Below are 18,210 nucleotides of genomic sequence, written 5' to 3'. Positions count from 1 at the left end.
CCTAACCCTAACCCTTAATGTTACCCTAAACCTAACCAAGTCTTCACCCTCAAATTCATGATTCCCCTTATGGGGACGTCCATTTTGTCCCCATAAGGGAGGCGAGTCCCCACACGTGACTGTAAACAGATTTAGGTCCCCACAAGTATAGTAATGCTAGGCCACACACACACCCACACACACACGCACACACACACACGCAACACACACACACACACACACACACACACACACACACACACACACACACACACACACACACACACACACACACACACACACACACACACACACACAAACTCACAAACTCACTCACAGAGAGAGAGGTGGAATGCGCTGTAATCCCTGTATTGAGTCCTGAGTGAATGGGATGGGATTTGGCCTGTCGTTGCACATGTTGTTAGAGCTATACCAACACACACACACACACACACACACACACACACACACACACACACACACACACACACACACACACACACACACTCTGCAGGTATCTCTTCCAGTTTATCTGGCTGGCGTTGAGATGTCAGATGGTCACAGTGGCTTTACCAAAGCTCAGCCAAACAGCGTGTGTCTGTGTCAGTGTGTGTCTGCGATTTGTGTCGTAACTCATCCATAAATGATGGGCCTTTTCGCAGGATGGTCCCCTGCCTATTCATATTTTGGGTTGCCTAGCAACAACTGGGTTTGCTGAAGAGAGAGGGGGGATTACTCTGGCAAGGCTACACCTCTGTTCACGCCATGACTCTTCTCATTTACTGACTTTCTCACTCTCCTCTCTGACTCCACTGCCCTCATCCTTCTCTCTGTCTGTCTCTGTACTCTCAGCTGATCTTTTTTTCTGAAAAATACATTGTAAAATCACATCCTTTGTTTGTTTATTCACAGTTGACTTGTAATCTATCCCAACTTCATATCATCTCTCAGAGTAACATACTGTAAACCATGTGCTAAATCCTCATGGAGATGCACTGAAACGAAAACAGGAAGGTGAGATGAGCTGACAATATGATACAAAATCTGAAAAACGGGACTACATATTGGAATATATTTTTCAAAAAGAAATTGTTCAAAAGTGTCATGTAAGAGTTTTTTACTACCTCAGAGTTTGGACATTAATATGATGTACATCTCGTATAGTATGGGTTCGTGATTTTTGACTAGAGTTGTTTCAAATCAAACACGGCTGATAGCAAATGATAATCATAGCATATGAATGTCCTGCCTCTTTTTTAATTGCTAACGGACGAATAATTACAGCCAATATTTGATTTTGAACTCACACTATGATGATAATGGAGTTTCAGAGGTTTTACATTACAACACAATCCTATATAATACAAATGAATGAAAGCGGTCGTATCCAAACATCTGAGACGTAAACTTAAGTCTATTAGAGCCATTGCAACATTATGAGAGAAAATAAATGATTTAAAACTAGACCTGGAAGTCAAACAGACTAGTGACTTGATCGGCCTTAATTAAGGAATCGACTTGATTTGATGTATAGTCAGTGACTTAACTTAATGTGTGTATAGGAAAAAATGGGGACTAGGGACTCGCTTCAGACTGGGAACAAATAACTTGAGTCACGTCGGCTAAATAAACCAAACGCGTTTAAGTCCTGTCATTTATTTTAGTATCATGTGAAAGCTTTGCACTAAATTTGATTGTTATTTTTAGTGCTATTTAATTGAAGTCTGCTGCATTAGTGCTGTAGTGAACTACAAAGACACAGAGAGAACCTCTTATCTAAGGACAGTAACATATGGAAGAAAGTATTCAACCCTTTCTTTCAATGAATATCATCAATGATTAGTTCTTTATCATCTCTACCCGTGTGATATACGGCTCTCTATGCTGCAGTATTCAGCAACAGTTGGTGTTAATGTGAGATGCGGTTTAGTTAATTCATCTAATTAGTATGCTAATGAGCTGCTCTCCATCAGATAAAACCATCATTTGGAGGGATTGATTTCTAGTTGATATTCAACCCGTAACTTCTCCACTGTAGAACAAAGCCAGGGGGTTACTGATGGTTTTACCTAAACACACACACACACACACACACACACACACACACACACACACACACACACACACACACACACACACACACACACACACACACACACACACACACACACACACTCCTTATCTCTTGCACCCATTATTTTGCTCTATGAATATGACAAACAGGAACAGCAGTAATGGATGGGGTCATACAAACAGAGCAACCTCTTGAGTATTTTTTTCCAGCTATGTGTGCAGTGACAGTAAATGTCTCTTTTATGGGGTCAGGGAGGTTTTAAACACTTTAATTTAAGAAAAAGATGAACAACCATAACAGTCTCAGCCCGGGTAATATGCAAATCTTTAAAGTTTAGTTACCTGTTTTTGTCTTTCAGGCTTTTTATTTCAATTCATTAGGAGCAGGCTACATACAAGACGACTATTATAAGACTATACACTTACTTCGTCATAGCTCTAATAATCAAGACCATGAGAATAAACCTGAAGCAACTTCCCGTCACACTCAGCAGGGAGGTGAACATTTCACATCCTATTGGTGCAACATCAGCAGCAATGGAGCAGCAGTTAAGAGCATAGAGAAACACACTTGTAAAGCACAGCAGGCGTTTAAGACACTACGGCCAATCTGGTTTATGAAGCCAGTTCTCCAACAACACCTCGCTACGTATCATTAATTCCAACGTGAAAACTGTTCTGCCTTATGGTTTTGAGATGTGGCAAACCACTAGAGCCCCCCCAAGGCAAGATACAGATGTTAGTCAACAGGTGCTTTACGCTACATAATGTCGGCCCATTACAACCACGAATGAGGCACTGTGGCGGATTACAGAAAGAAAGATAGAGCCACAGTGAAATAAAGAGAAAGTGAAAATGGATAGGTCACACCCTTGGGGAGTACACAAATAACCTTACAAGACCTGGAATACATTTTCCAGAGAGAGATGAAACTGGGTAGGCGGAACAAATCCTGAAGAAATGTCATGGTTCAAGATTTGGAGAAAATGTAAAGTAAGCTGGCGGGAAGCAAATCTCAGGTCCAGAAAAGGTTGAGAAGGCAAGCTCTGGGAGAGACTCTACTGTTTACCTCTAATGGGGACGTACAGAGGCATAACTCAGATTCAAGTCACAATCAGTTGCCCTTTTTTGAGATACCTGACTTAAACAAATGATGACTAATAAAACAGTCTTACAATAAATTCTACTTCAAGAAAGCGTTGATGTTGAGAGGTGTTGACCGAAGTCTCTAATAATTTCTGAGCCATTGGTTTGTGGTGCTGCTGAATTAAGATAGTATTTCTAATTTTAGTCCATCTCAAACACAGAGAACTCAGTATTACTACTGGTTCAGTCATGCTGTGCCAGCAGGCATATATCAATATTTCAGCCAACAAAAAATGACATTGATCAATCCAGCCTTTCTCCCTTCAAATCTGCTTTACACATCATACTTACACTTGTATTTCCTAATATTCTCTTAAAATTATGTTTCATCCGGATTAAAAGTAGTCCAACTGGTAAATTAAAACATAAGGAAAAAAGCCATTCATGCATTTAATTTAAAGCATAAATAAAAACAATAATTGTTGTCATCAGCGTTATGATGCTGTCAGTCAGTGTTCACGTGAATGGGAAGGAGGATTGGCTTTATTTATTTTGAATCTGGGAAATGACTCTTTGTTGTGACAGAAGTAGAGTACCATGGTTTCCTGATTTGTTTGTATCTGTCTATGAGAGACAGCGATGCAGAACGAGCGAAAAAACAAATAGAGATTGACATTTGTTATGACAGAAGCAGAGTATTCATTTGTCATACTGTCCAGGGAATTGTCTTGGTTTTTTGTCTGAGGTTTATTTGAGCACTCAGTCTTAACTTAAATGTGTAGATCTCCTATTATGAGAAGCCATGCGGCCCCTAACAGCACCTTAGATACGGGGATGACACACACATCCCACAGCTGTCACTCTAAGCTATATGGATTATGATCTTGAGAGGGATGTGCGGCGTGTGGCGCAGTGGATAGAGCCTTGGTGTTCGGATCAGAGGGTCACAGGTTCAAACCCCGCTGCAGTCAGCATGTCGTTGTGTCCCTGGGCAAGACACTTCACCTGTGGGGATTGCCCACAGTATTGAGTATGTAAGTTGCTTTGGATAAAAGCGTCTAACAAGTGACATGTAATGTAATGGATGTGTCACTACATGTGTTTTTACTCTCATGAATATGTTGGAACGAATGAACATTTCAGTCAACATTAGTCTCATTAGTGATTTGAGTAACCCTTCAACTGTTAGACATGTGGCAGTTGGTGAATCAGCAGGATGAGGCTCTTGTACATTTTTAACCGTTATGATGTGCTCTCTGTCTTTGTCTTTGCCAGGAAGGGTTTGAAAAACATGTATTCACAGAAACTCTCCCTTTTTCCTCCCTTCCCTGCTTTATCTCTTCTCCTCTCTTTAACCTCCTCTCTTTAACCTCCTCTCTTCCTCCTCTCCCCCCCTGTTTGCTCTCTCCCAGTTTATCTCTGCTAAACCACGACTGTAGGCCAAACTGTGTGATGGTGTTTGTGGGAACCAAACTGAATCTGAGAGCTGTTCGAGATATCAACCCTGAAGAGGAGGTATGAGCATAAAAAGTACACACTTCATCCTCCCAACATTAACACCTTGGGAAATACTGACTTTATCGACTATGATGATGCCTCTGCTTTAACGTTCATGTTTTTTATGAGCAATATTTATTGAATGTTTTTTTTATTCACTGTTGTTATTGATGTGCCAATGCCCAAGGCTGTTTGGAATGATCTGACACTAAGAGCAATATTTTACACAGGCGTAAAATCACTGACTATAATGTGAGTTTTGTAATGTTATAATACATGTGGATGGAAGTACAGTAAACCTAATGTTTTTAAAGTAATCCTGAGCGTTGTAGCAAAGTAAAAAATCATTGCAACACAAGCAGAAGATGACACGTCTTAACATGGCAGCGTCTGTCCTCATTTTCCATACTATACCTTCCCTACTGACCATGTAATGAGATGCATCCATTCCATCTGGAAGACACACACACACACACACACTCAAAAATGTTATCTGCTTCACTGTTTTCAGCTGACTATAAGCTACATCGAGACGTTGTCGTTGACTGAAGATCGAAGGAGACAGCTGGAGGACCAATACCATTTTACATGTCACTGCCAGCTTTGTGACTCTCAAGAGAAAGTAAGACACACACACACACACACACACACACACACACACACACACATACACACACACACACACACACACACACACACACACATCACTTTGTCAGAGCCAGATTTTTCATGGTTTCAAATATTTACATAATCGTCATTCATTTCCAAACATAATTTATGCCAATGGCTTCATTAACATGGACATAATGATCCAACTGGGAGTGGCACTTGGAGGATAGCATTTATTCAATTTAAGGATGACTTTAACCATAGTTGTATGTCAATTAAAAGTGTAGCTCTAAATTCTGGAGGAGAATCAAGGTTACATATCAAGGGACGAGCAATTTACACATTTTCATTTTGGGGGTAGTGAATTCTTTGTATGTTTCTTTTGAAAGTATCCTGATAATATAAGTCCAGAAATGTTTGATTACTACATACTATGCAGGTATTCCACACATATCTTTTCATACTGCTCATGTATACACTTTTTTGAACTAAACACTGCTTTGAAATATTGTAGAATGCAGGCTGAAGAAAATACAAAGATATATTCCCCGGAGTAGATGAATCACTCGGTACATTTCTGTTCACTTACAGCACAGACAATAACTGTATTCATAACCTTGAGAGGGCTTGTATTTGATGACACAATGGAGGTGATGCAGTGGTGAGGGTTACTGTTCGAAATTGAATTGGATTGCAGTGTGTTATCTCGCAGTATGAGAAACCACTGTGAAGGAGAAATGTGTATGCATGGAGTTCTTCCCTAATCCAGATTTAACCAAAAAGTCTTTAAACTTTGCAAACATAGTTATTGCTTAAAACCTCTCTGGAACATGTGTGTATAATACCAGAAGTTCAAACACACAGGTATGCGCTCTGTCCCTCTCAAACACACACGCACCTCTCCTCCTTTTCCCTCCTTCACCTTCACATCCTCTCTTATCTCCTGATGTCCTCCTCTTCCTCTCCGTCACTCCGTCACGCTACACCTCCTCTTACCTCTCTCTCCCCCCTTTCCCTCTCTCCCCCCTTTCCCTCTCCCCCTCCGACCACCTACTGAAAAATGAGAAATATTATCTTGTCTTTCTCCTGCAGTTTTCTTTTCCATCCATCTTAGTCCACTCAGTCTTTCACTTGCAATACGTCCCTCTCTCTTTCTCTGTCTCTCTTTTTCCCTGCCTTCACTCCTGTCTCTAGCTTTGTTCTCTATATAGCCGTTCATGACACTTTGGTCTAACACAACACAACAGCACTGTGCAAATGTGTGCGTGTGTTCTAGATAAGGTAAGAGAGAGCACTCGGTTGATTTTCTGGGACAATTGCATTCATTTATTCAACCCACCTTTGTTCAATATACAACACACACACAGACACACACACACGTACTTTCTGTTGTTCTTTCTCTTTAATCCTCTGATGATGATGGCAGGCTGCTGGTTTGTGACCCAAAGTCGTCATGGTGACTGATGACTGTTGACATCAAACCTAGAAAACAGTGTCTGTGTTTTTCTCTCTGTGTGTGTGTGTGTTTTGTGTTTTTCTCTCTCTGTGTGTGTGTGTGTGTTTTGTGTTTTTCTCTCTCTGTGTGTGTGTGTGTGTGTGTGTGTGTGTGTGTGTGTGTTTGTTGTTTTTTCTCTCTCTGTGTGTGTGTGTGTGGTTTTGTGTTTTTCTCTCTCTGTGTGTGTGTGTGTGTGTGTGTGTGTGTGTGTGTGTGTTTTGTGTTTTTATCTATATATGTGTGTGTGTGTGTGTGTGTGTGTGTGTGTGTGTGTGTGTGTGTGTGTGGTGTGTGTGTGTGTGTGTGTGTGTGGTGTGTGTGTGTGTGTGTGTGTGTGTGTGTGTGTGTGTGTGTGTGTGTGTGTGTGTGTGTGTGTGTGTGTGTGTGGTGTGTGTGTGTGTGTGTGTGTGTTGTGGTGTGTGTGTGTGTGTGTGTGTGTGTGTGTGTGGTGTTGTGTCTGTGTGTGTGTGTGTGTGTGTGTGTGTGTGTGTGTGTGTGTGTGTTAAGATGGACATGAAACAACAAGGCTATCTTGACAGATGTAATTTTATTTTTTCAATCACATCTCAAACTAGAATGTAGGATAACGGCCCGTCCACACAGCGGCATGCGTTGAAGCTTGCCGGCGGGCGTGTCTGAAACTCAACCAACAACCAATCACATGAATCTCCCGCCCCCGACACACAAGCAGCGGTTTGATTGGCTAGAGCTTGTACTGGCATATGATTTGATTGGCTGACGCTTCTGCCGAGGCTTCAAAAGTTGAACATTGCTCAACTTTCGCAGCGAGCCACGCCAGCAAAGCTCCGCTTCGCTTCCCACAATGCAGTTTGGCGAAAAGTGACGTCACCCCATTCAAAGTGAATGGTGAAGCTTTCAACGCACGCCGCTGTGTGGATGGGCCGTAAGTCTAGTTTACCTATTATCAAGGTTGTAGATGAGGCTAGAGTCCCTGGGGTTTGTTGATGCAGTATTTTCCAACTGTCAATAGAGGCACATTTATTCCTATGTGGTCTTTTTTGTGAAAAATCAAGTTGTTTTGAAACCCTTCAGTCTATAAGATGTTCTTCTTTAACTATACAAAAAAAATAACCTTGAGATCTTTGCTAATCAACACACAGTAAAGACGTGCTGAACACTTTTCCTGCACTGCAGTATTTCAAAGGAAGTCTGAGGGTGTTCTCAGATATTTAATTTATATTCAGGTATTAAAATGTTGTTAAACCCACTCTATTCTGTCTGTTTTATGCTGCTCAATCTACCCACTCTTCATCATAACACCTGTTTATATATTGACCTGTTTGTTGGGTCATGTCTGTGAAGTGGATCTCAATGTCCCCTCTCTCCTAGGACGGACTGATGCTGTCAGGGAACGAATCAAAATGGTGCCCGCTGAAAGAGGCTCTGCCGAGACTGGAAGGACTGAAGGCAGAGTCGGGTATCCTTTACCTCAGAGATCTAATGAGAATATTTATCATCGATCTTCTACTGTATTATGGGAAGATGATTAAATAAGTCAAAGCTCTCATCTGATGACATTTCATCAGTAATACAAAGTTGACCGAATAAATGAGCAAGATTTCCTCAAGATACAAGTGTTCAGTTTTTAATTTTCACATTTTGACAGCGTCCAGTATGAATGTTGTTTTTCCTTTAGTGACCCTTCAGATTGGCCGGCACTACTAGAGAACTGCAGTCAGCTATTATCGACTGTCGGGGATGACGTACCAGATGAAAATCTGTATAAACTCAAGATGACCGACATGGCTATTGATGCTTCAATTCACCTGGGACACTGGGAGGAAGCTCTGGGATACGGGGAGAAAACACTTCCAGTATACAGGTGTGTGTGTGTCCTAGCATTACTATACTTGTGGGGACCTAAATCTGTTTACACAGTCACGTGTGGGGACTCGCCTCGCCCCTTATGGGGACAAATTGGAGGTCCCCATGAGGGGAATCATTAATTTTAGGGTGAATACTTGGTTAGGGTAAGAGTTAGGGTTTGGCATGTGTTGGTTATGGTTACGGTTAGGATAAGTCTCCAGGAAATGCATGTAAGTCAATGTAATGTCCCCTGAAGTGGTGTGTGTGTGTGTGTGTGTGTGTGTGTGTGTGTGTGTGTGTGTGTGTGTGTGTGTGTGTGTGTGTGTGTGTGTGTGTGTGTGTGTGTAGTGTGTGTGTGTGTGTGTGTGGTGTGTGTGTGTGTGTGTGTGTGTGTGTGTGTGTGTGTGTGTGTGTGTGTGTGTGTGTGGTGTGTGTGTGTGTGTGTGTGTGTGTGTGTGTGTGTGTGTGTGTGTGTGTGTGTGTGTGTGTGTGTGTGTGTGTGTGTGTGTGTGTGTGTGTGTGTGTGTGTGACATTGGTTCAATGGATGGCTCAATCTTTCTATAATTTAAAGTGGAACAAAACTTCCTCTGCTCCATCTATAAATCAGGATATCCAGTTGGATTGAAAGACTGGATGTGAGGAAAAGGGCAGGAGTGACTCATCCAGAGTGCATCTGAAGGGCAGCTGCTTTAGTTAGGGCCGACTTGCGCAACAGTTTTGTCTGTGCATTATTACTTCAAAGATTGGGGCTGCTGCTCAATCCCGACGCCTTAATTGTCATCACAAGGCTTCCAGACGGCATTTCATGTTATTTTAGTTGGAGCCAGCTCCATCGTGGTAACACTCTGGAAGAGAGGGAAGATTCTCAGATTACCTGTAGAGATTGGGAAAATGCACAGCAAAGAAAAAATGTACTGCTTCCTCTGTTGTTTCATTTCACAATGTGATAGATTTGACTCTTTGTCCTGATCAACGAGACAAGGATCCCATCTGTTATCCCTGCAGAGGTGAAATCGAGCTAAACAGGGTTGTTTACAAACACATGGTAATTATGTTTTGTGGACAGGCATCAGAGTAATGTGTTCATTCATGGAAATAATGTAGTGTACCCTGAGGGAAGAAATTAAAAAATATAATCCTTGGACTGGTGGAAAACACACATCCTTCAAATTGAGCTTAATACAGTAAATGTTTTCAAATCTCAGGATACACTGTGATATCTGGGCTTGCAAGACAATATCAGTATATTAGCTGGATTTAGATTTAGTGGGGACCTAAATCATGTCGTATTTAAAAGGGAAAGATTTGATTATAACATGATTAGAGAAAAGCTGTTCAAAGTCTTAATTGTACACAAATAGGCAGCAGAAGAAGTTGAGTGTGCATCAAAACAAAAACATGTACAAAGAAAGAGAAGACAGGAAAATGTATGAGATGGGAGTAGATGAAAGGGAGACAAAGAGAGCACTAGCAATTAGCAGACATACAAATATCCTGTCCTAATGAAGGGAGGAATTATTCAAAAATAATCTAAGATCTGAACAAATCCAAACTTTGAGTGTGATCCAAAAGTCAGATTACAGTAAATTGCATCAACAGTTTTAATTGTTTTCCAGATGAGGTCCTCCAGCCCTCACTCATTTTCACTCGCGTCTTTTCTGCACTGTGTTTCTCATCCAACTCTTAACTCAAACGTATTCCTGTGATCACACTAACAGAGCAACCTATCTGCAGTATGTTATCAATACATGATCATTCACCGAGCAGAAGAAAGAGAGAGATATTGATGAGGAGAAGGGTCTGGTGTCAGTTGAAAGAAACTGGAAAACGTGTCTCAAAGCAGCAGAAACCGAAGTGAGGGATGGTTGTGGGTGTTCAGGGAGAGAGGAGGGAGGTGTGAGGTGAGGATGGAAGAGGGAGAGGGGATTTGATCAGGTGATACATGACGAATGAGAGAGGGGCAGAGGGATGAAGGGAAGGGAAACGAGAATAACAGAATCACAAGGGAGAGGGGAAAACAGGGTGTTAGTTAGAAAAACTGTACAAAGTAAAGCATAAAGGAGGAATGCAGTGAGAATTAGTTTTGCAAGGAAGGGAGACAACAATGAAAGGATGAAGGAGGAGACAAAAGCATTCAGGAGAAATAAGTGAGAGAGAGTAGGAGGAATATCTTCCATATTCATCCCCTATCTTCCTCTGGGCTCTTCAGATGGCAGAGAAGAAAGATCGCTGCCGGAGTCTCTCTTTCTCCTGTCCTTCCCCTCATTCTGTATTCCTTTCTTCTTTCTCACTCTGCAGGTTTTTTTCTTTTCGATTCTCTATTCAGCTTGTGATGTATGGAGATGGTTTCTCCCTGCGCCCGTGTGCGGTTAATGCTCACCTGCTGCAGGTGGCACACACCAGGGTTATTGAATGTGTCCATGCTGCACATATTCTGCTCACACACACATTCATAATGACATGAAAGCACGAGTGTTTATGTATTCCTGAAAACATGCCCACAGAGCTGTCTTTGTATCAAGAAGTCTATTCTTAAGCTCCTAAATGGATCATTTGATTTATCTTTCCTCTCTGGGTTGTTGCTTACAGTCCAATCATACATGATGTTGCATCCTATTGAGATTTGCAGAGCAGCACTTATGGAGAGTCAAAGCTACATGTTTTGAATGGTGTTCAGCCTCCATGCATTTATGTTTTTGGCGATTCTCTCAAAATAGAGAAGCAAGGACTTCTCTCTGTAGATTCTCCTGATTTGCATCCATTCAGCAGTTCTGTAGAGGGGAATCTGTTGGATAAGATATCTGCATCAACACAGTGGCCTCGGTGGACCGGTGGAGTGCACCCACGCTGTCAGTCTTCATGGATCACAAAGCCTTTTAAACCCAGCACTGTTCTTTTTACTCTGTGCTGAAGATAACAAAATACTGACCTAAGAAGAGGAAGACAAGTTGTACAGAATAATTAACCAGCAAGTTTCAGATGAACTCTTAATGAACAATTCAAGTGTATGTATTTCCAATTCAGGATCTGGTTACAGAACACCTCATGGGGTGATTTCTGCTTATGTTTGATTCTCACAATCTTGTAGAAATTGTAGATTCAAGGAGTTGCAAGATAGATAAGTGGCGTTGCTAGTTGATGGTTATCTCCACTAAAGAAAATTCTGACTTTACATCTTTCTTGTGAAATACTGGATAAATGAACTCCATGTAGCATCCCTTTTTGATTAAAGTAGACTCAGCTTATATGTAACATTGTGTGAGGCAAAAAGTGTGAAAGGACAGAAAACAAAACAAAATGCAATTAGGAAGAATATTCACAGATAATCTTTCCTCCATGTTTCCTTCTCCTTCTTCGTTTTTCTACTTAGTAAAATAATCCATGTTTCCCTCTCACTTACAGCAGGCTGCGGATCTTTTGTTCTGAACGAGAGCCTCATTAGTTCCACTGCATTTGCCTGAAATGCCACTCTTTTCCACCACTATTAATGTTTCCTTCCTGCCCTTTCTCTTACTCATAGCCGAAAGCTATGGCTTTCTAACGGCAAGATCGTATCTTTTATTCAATTGACTCTCCCGGGGGCAAAAGGAGAGGGTAATTCAGGAGACAGCAAGTTAATGAAATTATTTTAATTGCTGTGCGTTTCTATATGCAAAGAGGAAATATAATTGGTGTTTGGTGTTAGTTTGTGTTTGCACGTCACGGTGGCTTGAGTCACTGGCTTTGTAATTAAATCAATATTGTAACTTGCTGTTATTCATGTACGACTAATGTTGTTGGTTCAGTATTTGAACTTCCTATTTAATGATTCAATCCCGTCCACAGGATTGGCCGCGGAGCATCTCTGTAATTGGTCAGCCTGTCAGTTAGTAATTTAGTGGGGCTTGAAGGTATGAACAAATGAGCTATTAGCATTGTGAATGAAAACTCTGCTGGTGAATTATCAACAAAGCTACCGAGTTTTTAATGACTCTGACTGAGGCCACAACCAGTTAATTAGTTTTGATTCCACTCCCTACAGAAAACTGATTTTCATTTCCAATCAAAGAGTGACAAACCTTTATCGCTGGAAAGTTATGTTTCAGCCCATAAAGAAATAATGAAGATGAATGCTCTGTTAACAGAAGATACAGAGCAGTTTATAATTACGTGTGATTGAATGTAGAGCGTATTGAATCCTTGTGGTGTGTTTACTCTGGAGTGAAGGGAAATCTTTCAAATAAACTAGGGTAACGAGAGTGAAAGCGAAATGAAATTGAGCGTTTCTTTGTGTGCATGCATGCTCATATATTATTACTATAGCATGCATGTGTGTATCATTGTGTCAGTGCTCAGTTCTTTGTGTGTGTTTGTGTGAGTGTCAGAGAGAGTATGAGCTAGACAAGAAATGTAAATCTGTCTGAAAGTGCTTTGTCAGCATGCATTTAAATGCTGCCTTATAGCGGTTATACAAGATTTTGTTTTCCTTTTGTGTGTGTAATCATAAGAGCACAGCGAGAGAGAGAGCAGGAAACAAGGAAGATTTAACAGGGCAGAAAGGTGGAGCGAAGGATGAGTGAAGTGCAGCAGAGGAGAAGAGAAAGCCTCCAGCGTCACACACTTTAATCCCTGCCGCTAGCGGGCCGCAGAGCACACACATAAACAGGTAGGAGAGCAGCAAAGCACATGTGAGAAAGGAAAAGGAAGGAGAGATTAGAGGAGAGGGAAGGAGCAGAAAGGAGGATAAACGACAAGTGGAGTCAGCTAAATGAGTGTTTTGAGAACTGCAGTGTTTACCAACAACAAAGCTACTTCCTCACGGTCCCTGGTTGGTATTTATCGTTATGGGATTAAGAATGTCCTGGCTCTTTGTGTGTGAACTGTCTCCTTAAAGCATGTGTGTTTAGACTTTAAAGCAGGGTGTACTGTACTGTAAGGTCATCAAGCATCCATGTGTAGCATTAAGCATCAATGGGTATTCATCTCTGTCATGCGTAAATACAAATTCAGTTTAAGGGTAAATATTTGCATTTTAGATTGTGAGATTTGAAACTGGCTAAATTATTAAAAACGGATCATGTAGTTTTGCTCTGTGTTTTCCTGTGTGTGAAATTCTTTAATGTTGTATCTTATTCTGTCAGGAAGATTAGCTTCTGGGGAAATGAAGGCGCTACAAAGTTGCGGTGCGCACGTGTGATTTGTGGATAAGGAACAGTATATTCATGCTTACAGTATATACACATACACAGTTCACAGGAATAGCATAGTACAGCACATGTGATACAAGTGGTCTGCATATATAAACATTATATGTTGGTGGGACTGTGTCTTTAATGCTGGGATTATGTGTATTAGTTATGCTGCTCTGTATGTTGAAGTAGTGAGACTGGAATGGAGAGGAATTCATTGAAAATGGATGCCAAATAATATATACTTAGACACAAAAGCATGTATAACACACACACATGCTCACACACATGTTCAGGTAAACTGGAGTCATCCATAATGCACCTGAGAAAAATACTAAAATCATTTATAAGTTATTGCTGGTTCAATTCATTTTTCTCACACACCTATTGGTATAGCCATCATACTTGTTTACAGACACTGACCGGCAAAGCTAATTGTAATTATCTTGTTTATTTATTATCTGTCTTGTTGTCTGACGCCTGTGAGTGTGAGTGAAGTGTCTCAGGCTCTCAGTGTGAAAGAGAGCAAGTGGACCACAGAGGGGATCTTTTTTCATAGTCGTGCCACTACTGTGCATCGTTTATTTAAGAGTGTTTTTTCTTTAAGGATTATGTATATTCACTGGGGGAGTATAGGGTGATCGGACTGTTGATAGAAGCAATCTAGCCGGCGTATAACAAGAGAGTTTTTGCATGTTTGGTCCAGGAGGAGCTGGATACAGGGCTGGGGGAAAGGATGTTTTTGCTACCTGGCATATCCTGCGCACACCCAATGACCTGGACAAGTTGCAATGAAGGAATTGCATTACGGTCACTAAACTAAGCAAGTTTTTCCTTTTCTCTTTCCTTTATAAAGGCAATACTACCCTGATCCCCATCCAGTCCATGGAGTCCAGCTGATGAGAGTCGGAAAGCTGCAACATTACCTGGAACACATCGAGGACGCTTTGGACACCTTCAAACAGGTGTGAGGGAGGAAATGCTATCACATTATCTTGTACAGCTATGCTCTTATTTGTTTATGTGTGTCCATCCTTTTTATCAGTGATAACACTTTCCTCAACAAAGTGTTGCTGAAGTCTGGAGAATTGAGAGGAGAGATGTTATCAGACAGGTCTAAAAGTAGCAGGAATGACAGCAAAGACACAAGCTAGCAACATCTTGATCTAAATCATAAAAAAACTACTCCCAAATAATTAGAAACCCTGATATTATTGCTATGATAAACAAACACTTGCTATTATTATTTAGTAGGTCGGTTTTGTTACCTACTGATCTATACTAGTAAACATTGGAAAAACTAATGTTCACATTTCCTTACCCTGGTTGTTCGGCTAACATGGGATAGCTACTGTAAGCTATTATATTGAGTTGAAAGCTATAATGATGAGTTGCCTCCTTGTGAAATGCTTCTTTAATTGTAAAAGGAACAACTGAACCTGGAGCCAGACAGGATCGCATTAATGGTGTCTAGTGCAACTTTAAGTGTGTTCATTTCTCCTCTTGCAGGCCTTCAAGATTATAAAGCTCACACACGGCGTTGATCACCCCATGACTACAGATCTGTTGATGAAGATGGAGGAATGTCGCAGTGAGCTGGACCAGAAATCCTCCAGCTGTCTCAGAATAGAAGAGAACTGAAACTGGACTACTTTGACTAATTTCACTTTGTCTTCTTATAGTCTTCACGTTATCATCAGATTGATAAGAAGATGAACAGAAATGTGTTTTATATGACCAAAGTGTGCTTTTTTGAAGAGTTAATTCAGTAAATAAATATGAAATTCATTTCTCTGAGTTACTTTGGCGCTAAAACTGCTAGCATTCAATATGTACTGGAAGTAGAGGGAAAGAGATGGCCTTGATTTGTCCAAATTTAATAAAGAAATACCCCAACATATACATTACAGTTGTTTTTCACTTTGGGTCGGGCCCAATACAGCGAATCAGAGTTCTGGGAAAAAGTATTTTTCTTCTGAACAGAGCGTGACAGCCTCGGAACTATACAAGGTCAGAATCACTTTTTATCTTATACCTGGGTTAACTCCTTTACTTTCCCAAGAAAGATTTCACACAAACTATTCCTTCCCAAACAATCAAACATTGTACACAAATATATTGGTGTCAAACATTGTACACAGATATATTGGTGCTTGGGATTATATTGGCCCCAGAAAGAACCTTGAAAAAGAACATGTGTGTGTTAGTGAGGGGAAGTGTATGTGTGTGTGTGTGCATGTGTGTTGCTGATATCTGGGTCAAGGAGTTTATGTGTGTGTGCTGGAGACAGGGGGTGTATGTGTGTGTGTTGGTGATATCTGCCTTATGGAGTTGTAGGTAAGAAGGTTTATATATATAGGATTACTTCAAAACAGTCCCAAATAATACATGTTCACTTCAATACAGTTCAAGATAATACCTGTTTACTTTAATACAGTTTAGAACAATATCTGGGTGCTTTAGTGTGTGCGTGGGTGTTGTTTTAGTAAAGTAAGGTTTTCAAAACATCCATGTTTCCTATACATATCCATCACAGACACTTCCCATGTTTATCCATGTCTATGTGTGTTCAAAGTTAAACCAGACTGTGTGTGTGAGATGGAATGTGGTGATGAGTTTCTCACACACACACACACACACACACACACACACACACACACACACTTCCCACGTCCCACGTTAATCCTAGAAATCTACTCTTTGCAAACTGATGACAGCATTTCCTCTGAGTGGTGGTGTGATTGTGTGTGTGTTTGTGTTTCTATAGGTTATGGGAGGATTAGAGTGACATTGTGTTAGATATTTAGATTGCTAAAAGATGCCTTTCTAAAACCTTTTCATTGCCCCCCCCCCCCCCCTCCCCCAACTGCAGTAGCTGACATGATAGTAATGTGTAAATGTCCTGAAGTACATTTTTCTCTGTTTCCTTATTCAGCATAAAAATGTGTGTATTCAAATTGTATTGGAAGTCATCAATAGTTAACGAATTACAGAAGTCACAGCAGTAGTAAGATATTGTAATGTACCTCCTTATATCAGTGGGAGGGGGAAGAAAAGGGCTTGATAATAGTATCTGGAAAAGATTAAATGAATGTGAGGATTGAATGGAGGCAGTAATGAAACGAGAGGACTGAATGTCTGCTGTTCCTTCTCCCATTACTCACTTCTTTGGCTCTGTTGCTTTCTGTCTCTCACCCTCTCGCTTTCTCCTCTCTTACCTCTTAACAGCCATCAAATTACATAAGCATAATCCTCTGTCTCTCTACTCTGTCACCCGCCGTCTCTCTCCCCCATTTTCTGTCCCTCTCACTCCCCAAAGGCGTTCAAATTAAACTCACTATTCATCTTCTCCTCTCTCTCCTCTCCTCTCTCGCTGTGTCTCTGCAGGCGGCCTGAGTAAATCACAAAAAGTACATCGAGTGGCTTTAACCCATCTTCATCCACTCGCCCTCCTGCTTTTTGCTCTCCCACATTTCCAATTTTCACTCTCATGTTGGAGACCCTCTCTTTCTGTGTGTCTCCACCTCACCTTTAGGCTCTCTTTACGCTTTTCCTGCTATCATGTCTCACTTTCTGTCTCTGCTTCTATATCGTGGGCCCTTATTTAAAGGGGACCTATCATGCAAAATGCACTTTTGTACGTCTTTTATACATGAATATGTGTCCCCGGTGTGTCAGGGAACTCACCAAGTGTCAGAAAACACAACCCTCTCTCTTTTCCTCCATACCCAAATCTCTAAAAACGGATCTGATACAGATTTGAAATATCTCTGACGTCAGAAACAAGGAGCTCCGCCTATATGGGCAACTCTCCACCTATCAGGGGAATGAGAGGTTGCGTGGCATGGTAACAGCATGGTAACAGCATGGTAACAGCATGGTAACATGACGCTCGTGCCTCGCCCTGCTCCTTTGCAGGGGGGCGTGGTCAGCTGCAGCTCATTTGCCACAGAATCAGCCCTTGTGAAGACAGGGCTGGAATAGAGCAAATAGAGCGAAATGAGGCATGGCTAAAATGCATGATCTGTTTGGTATTTTGAAAAAGAAACTTCACAGACATGTCTTATATAGGTATGGGGCGTATGGCCCTACAATGTATTATTCAAATATAGCATGATAGGTCCACTTTAATTCTTCATCTCTATTACAAATGTAAACACTGAGTCCTCTTTCAAGACACAGGACTTGAGCGTCCTCTCACCCAAATTGAATGTTACATATTATAAGGATTGACTTTTTATGACATTAAAATCTGGTTTTCTTAATCTGTTTAATGTGTTTAGAGTATATTTTAATCTGTATATCACATTTTACATTATTACTTCTGATTATGCCACTTCATTAAACTACAGCTTGATCATGTATGGCCAGAATCACCGGTAGAATTTGAAATGTTCCTCCAAGCTGCTGGTTTATACAAAGAGACGCTTCTGTTTCAAGTTTTATTAAGAGCCAGAGATGGTAGATTTGATCCC

General features: G+C 40.9%; 1 protein-coding gene across 1 annotated transcript in view; it reads left to right on the top strand.

Moving 5' to 3' along the window:
* Nucleotides 1-15,637, top strand: part of smyd3 (SET and MYND domain containing 3) — a 77,381-nt gene extending 61,744 nt beyond the window's left edge. Inside the window, exons 7-12 of the mRNA XM_034224252.1 lie at nucleotides 4,551-4,653; nucleotides 5,147-5,257; nucleotides 8,090-8,177; nucleotides 8,408-8,582; nucleotides 14,592-14,700; nucleotides 15,245-15,637. Of these exons, the coding sequence (XP_034080143.1) occupies nucleotides 4,551-4,653; nucleotides 5,147-5,257; nucleotides 8,090-8,177; nucleotides 8,408-8,582; nucleotides 14,592-14,700; nucleotides 15,245-15,376 (718 nt within the window). The 3' untranslated portion in view covers nucleotides 15,377-15,637. The remainder of the gene's footprint in view (nucleotides 1-4,550; nucleotides 4,654-5,146; nucleotides 5,258-8,089; nucleotides 8,178-8,407; nucleotides 8,583-14,591; nucleotides 14,701-15,244) is intronic.
* The last annotated feature ends 2,573 nt before the right edge of the window (nucleotides 15,638-18,210 follow it).

This window comes from Gymnodraco acuticeps, unplaced genomic scaffold (assembly GCF_902827175.1).
Source record: "Gymnodraco acuticeps unplaced genomic scaffold, fGymAcu1.1, whole genome shotgun sequence".
NCBI lineage: Eukaryota > Metazoa > Chordata > Actinopteri > Perciformes > Bathydraconidae > Gymnodraco > Gymnodraco acuticeps.
This window is presented reverse-complemented; position numbering and strand designations above follow the sequence as displayed.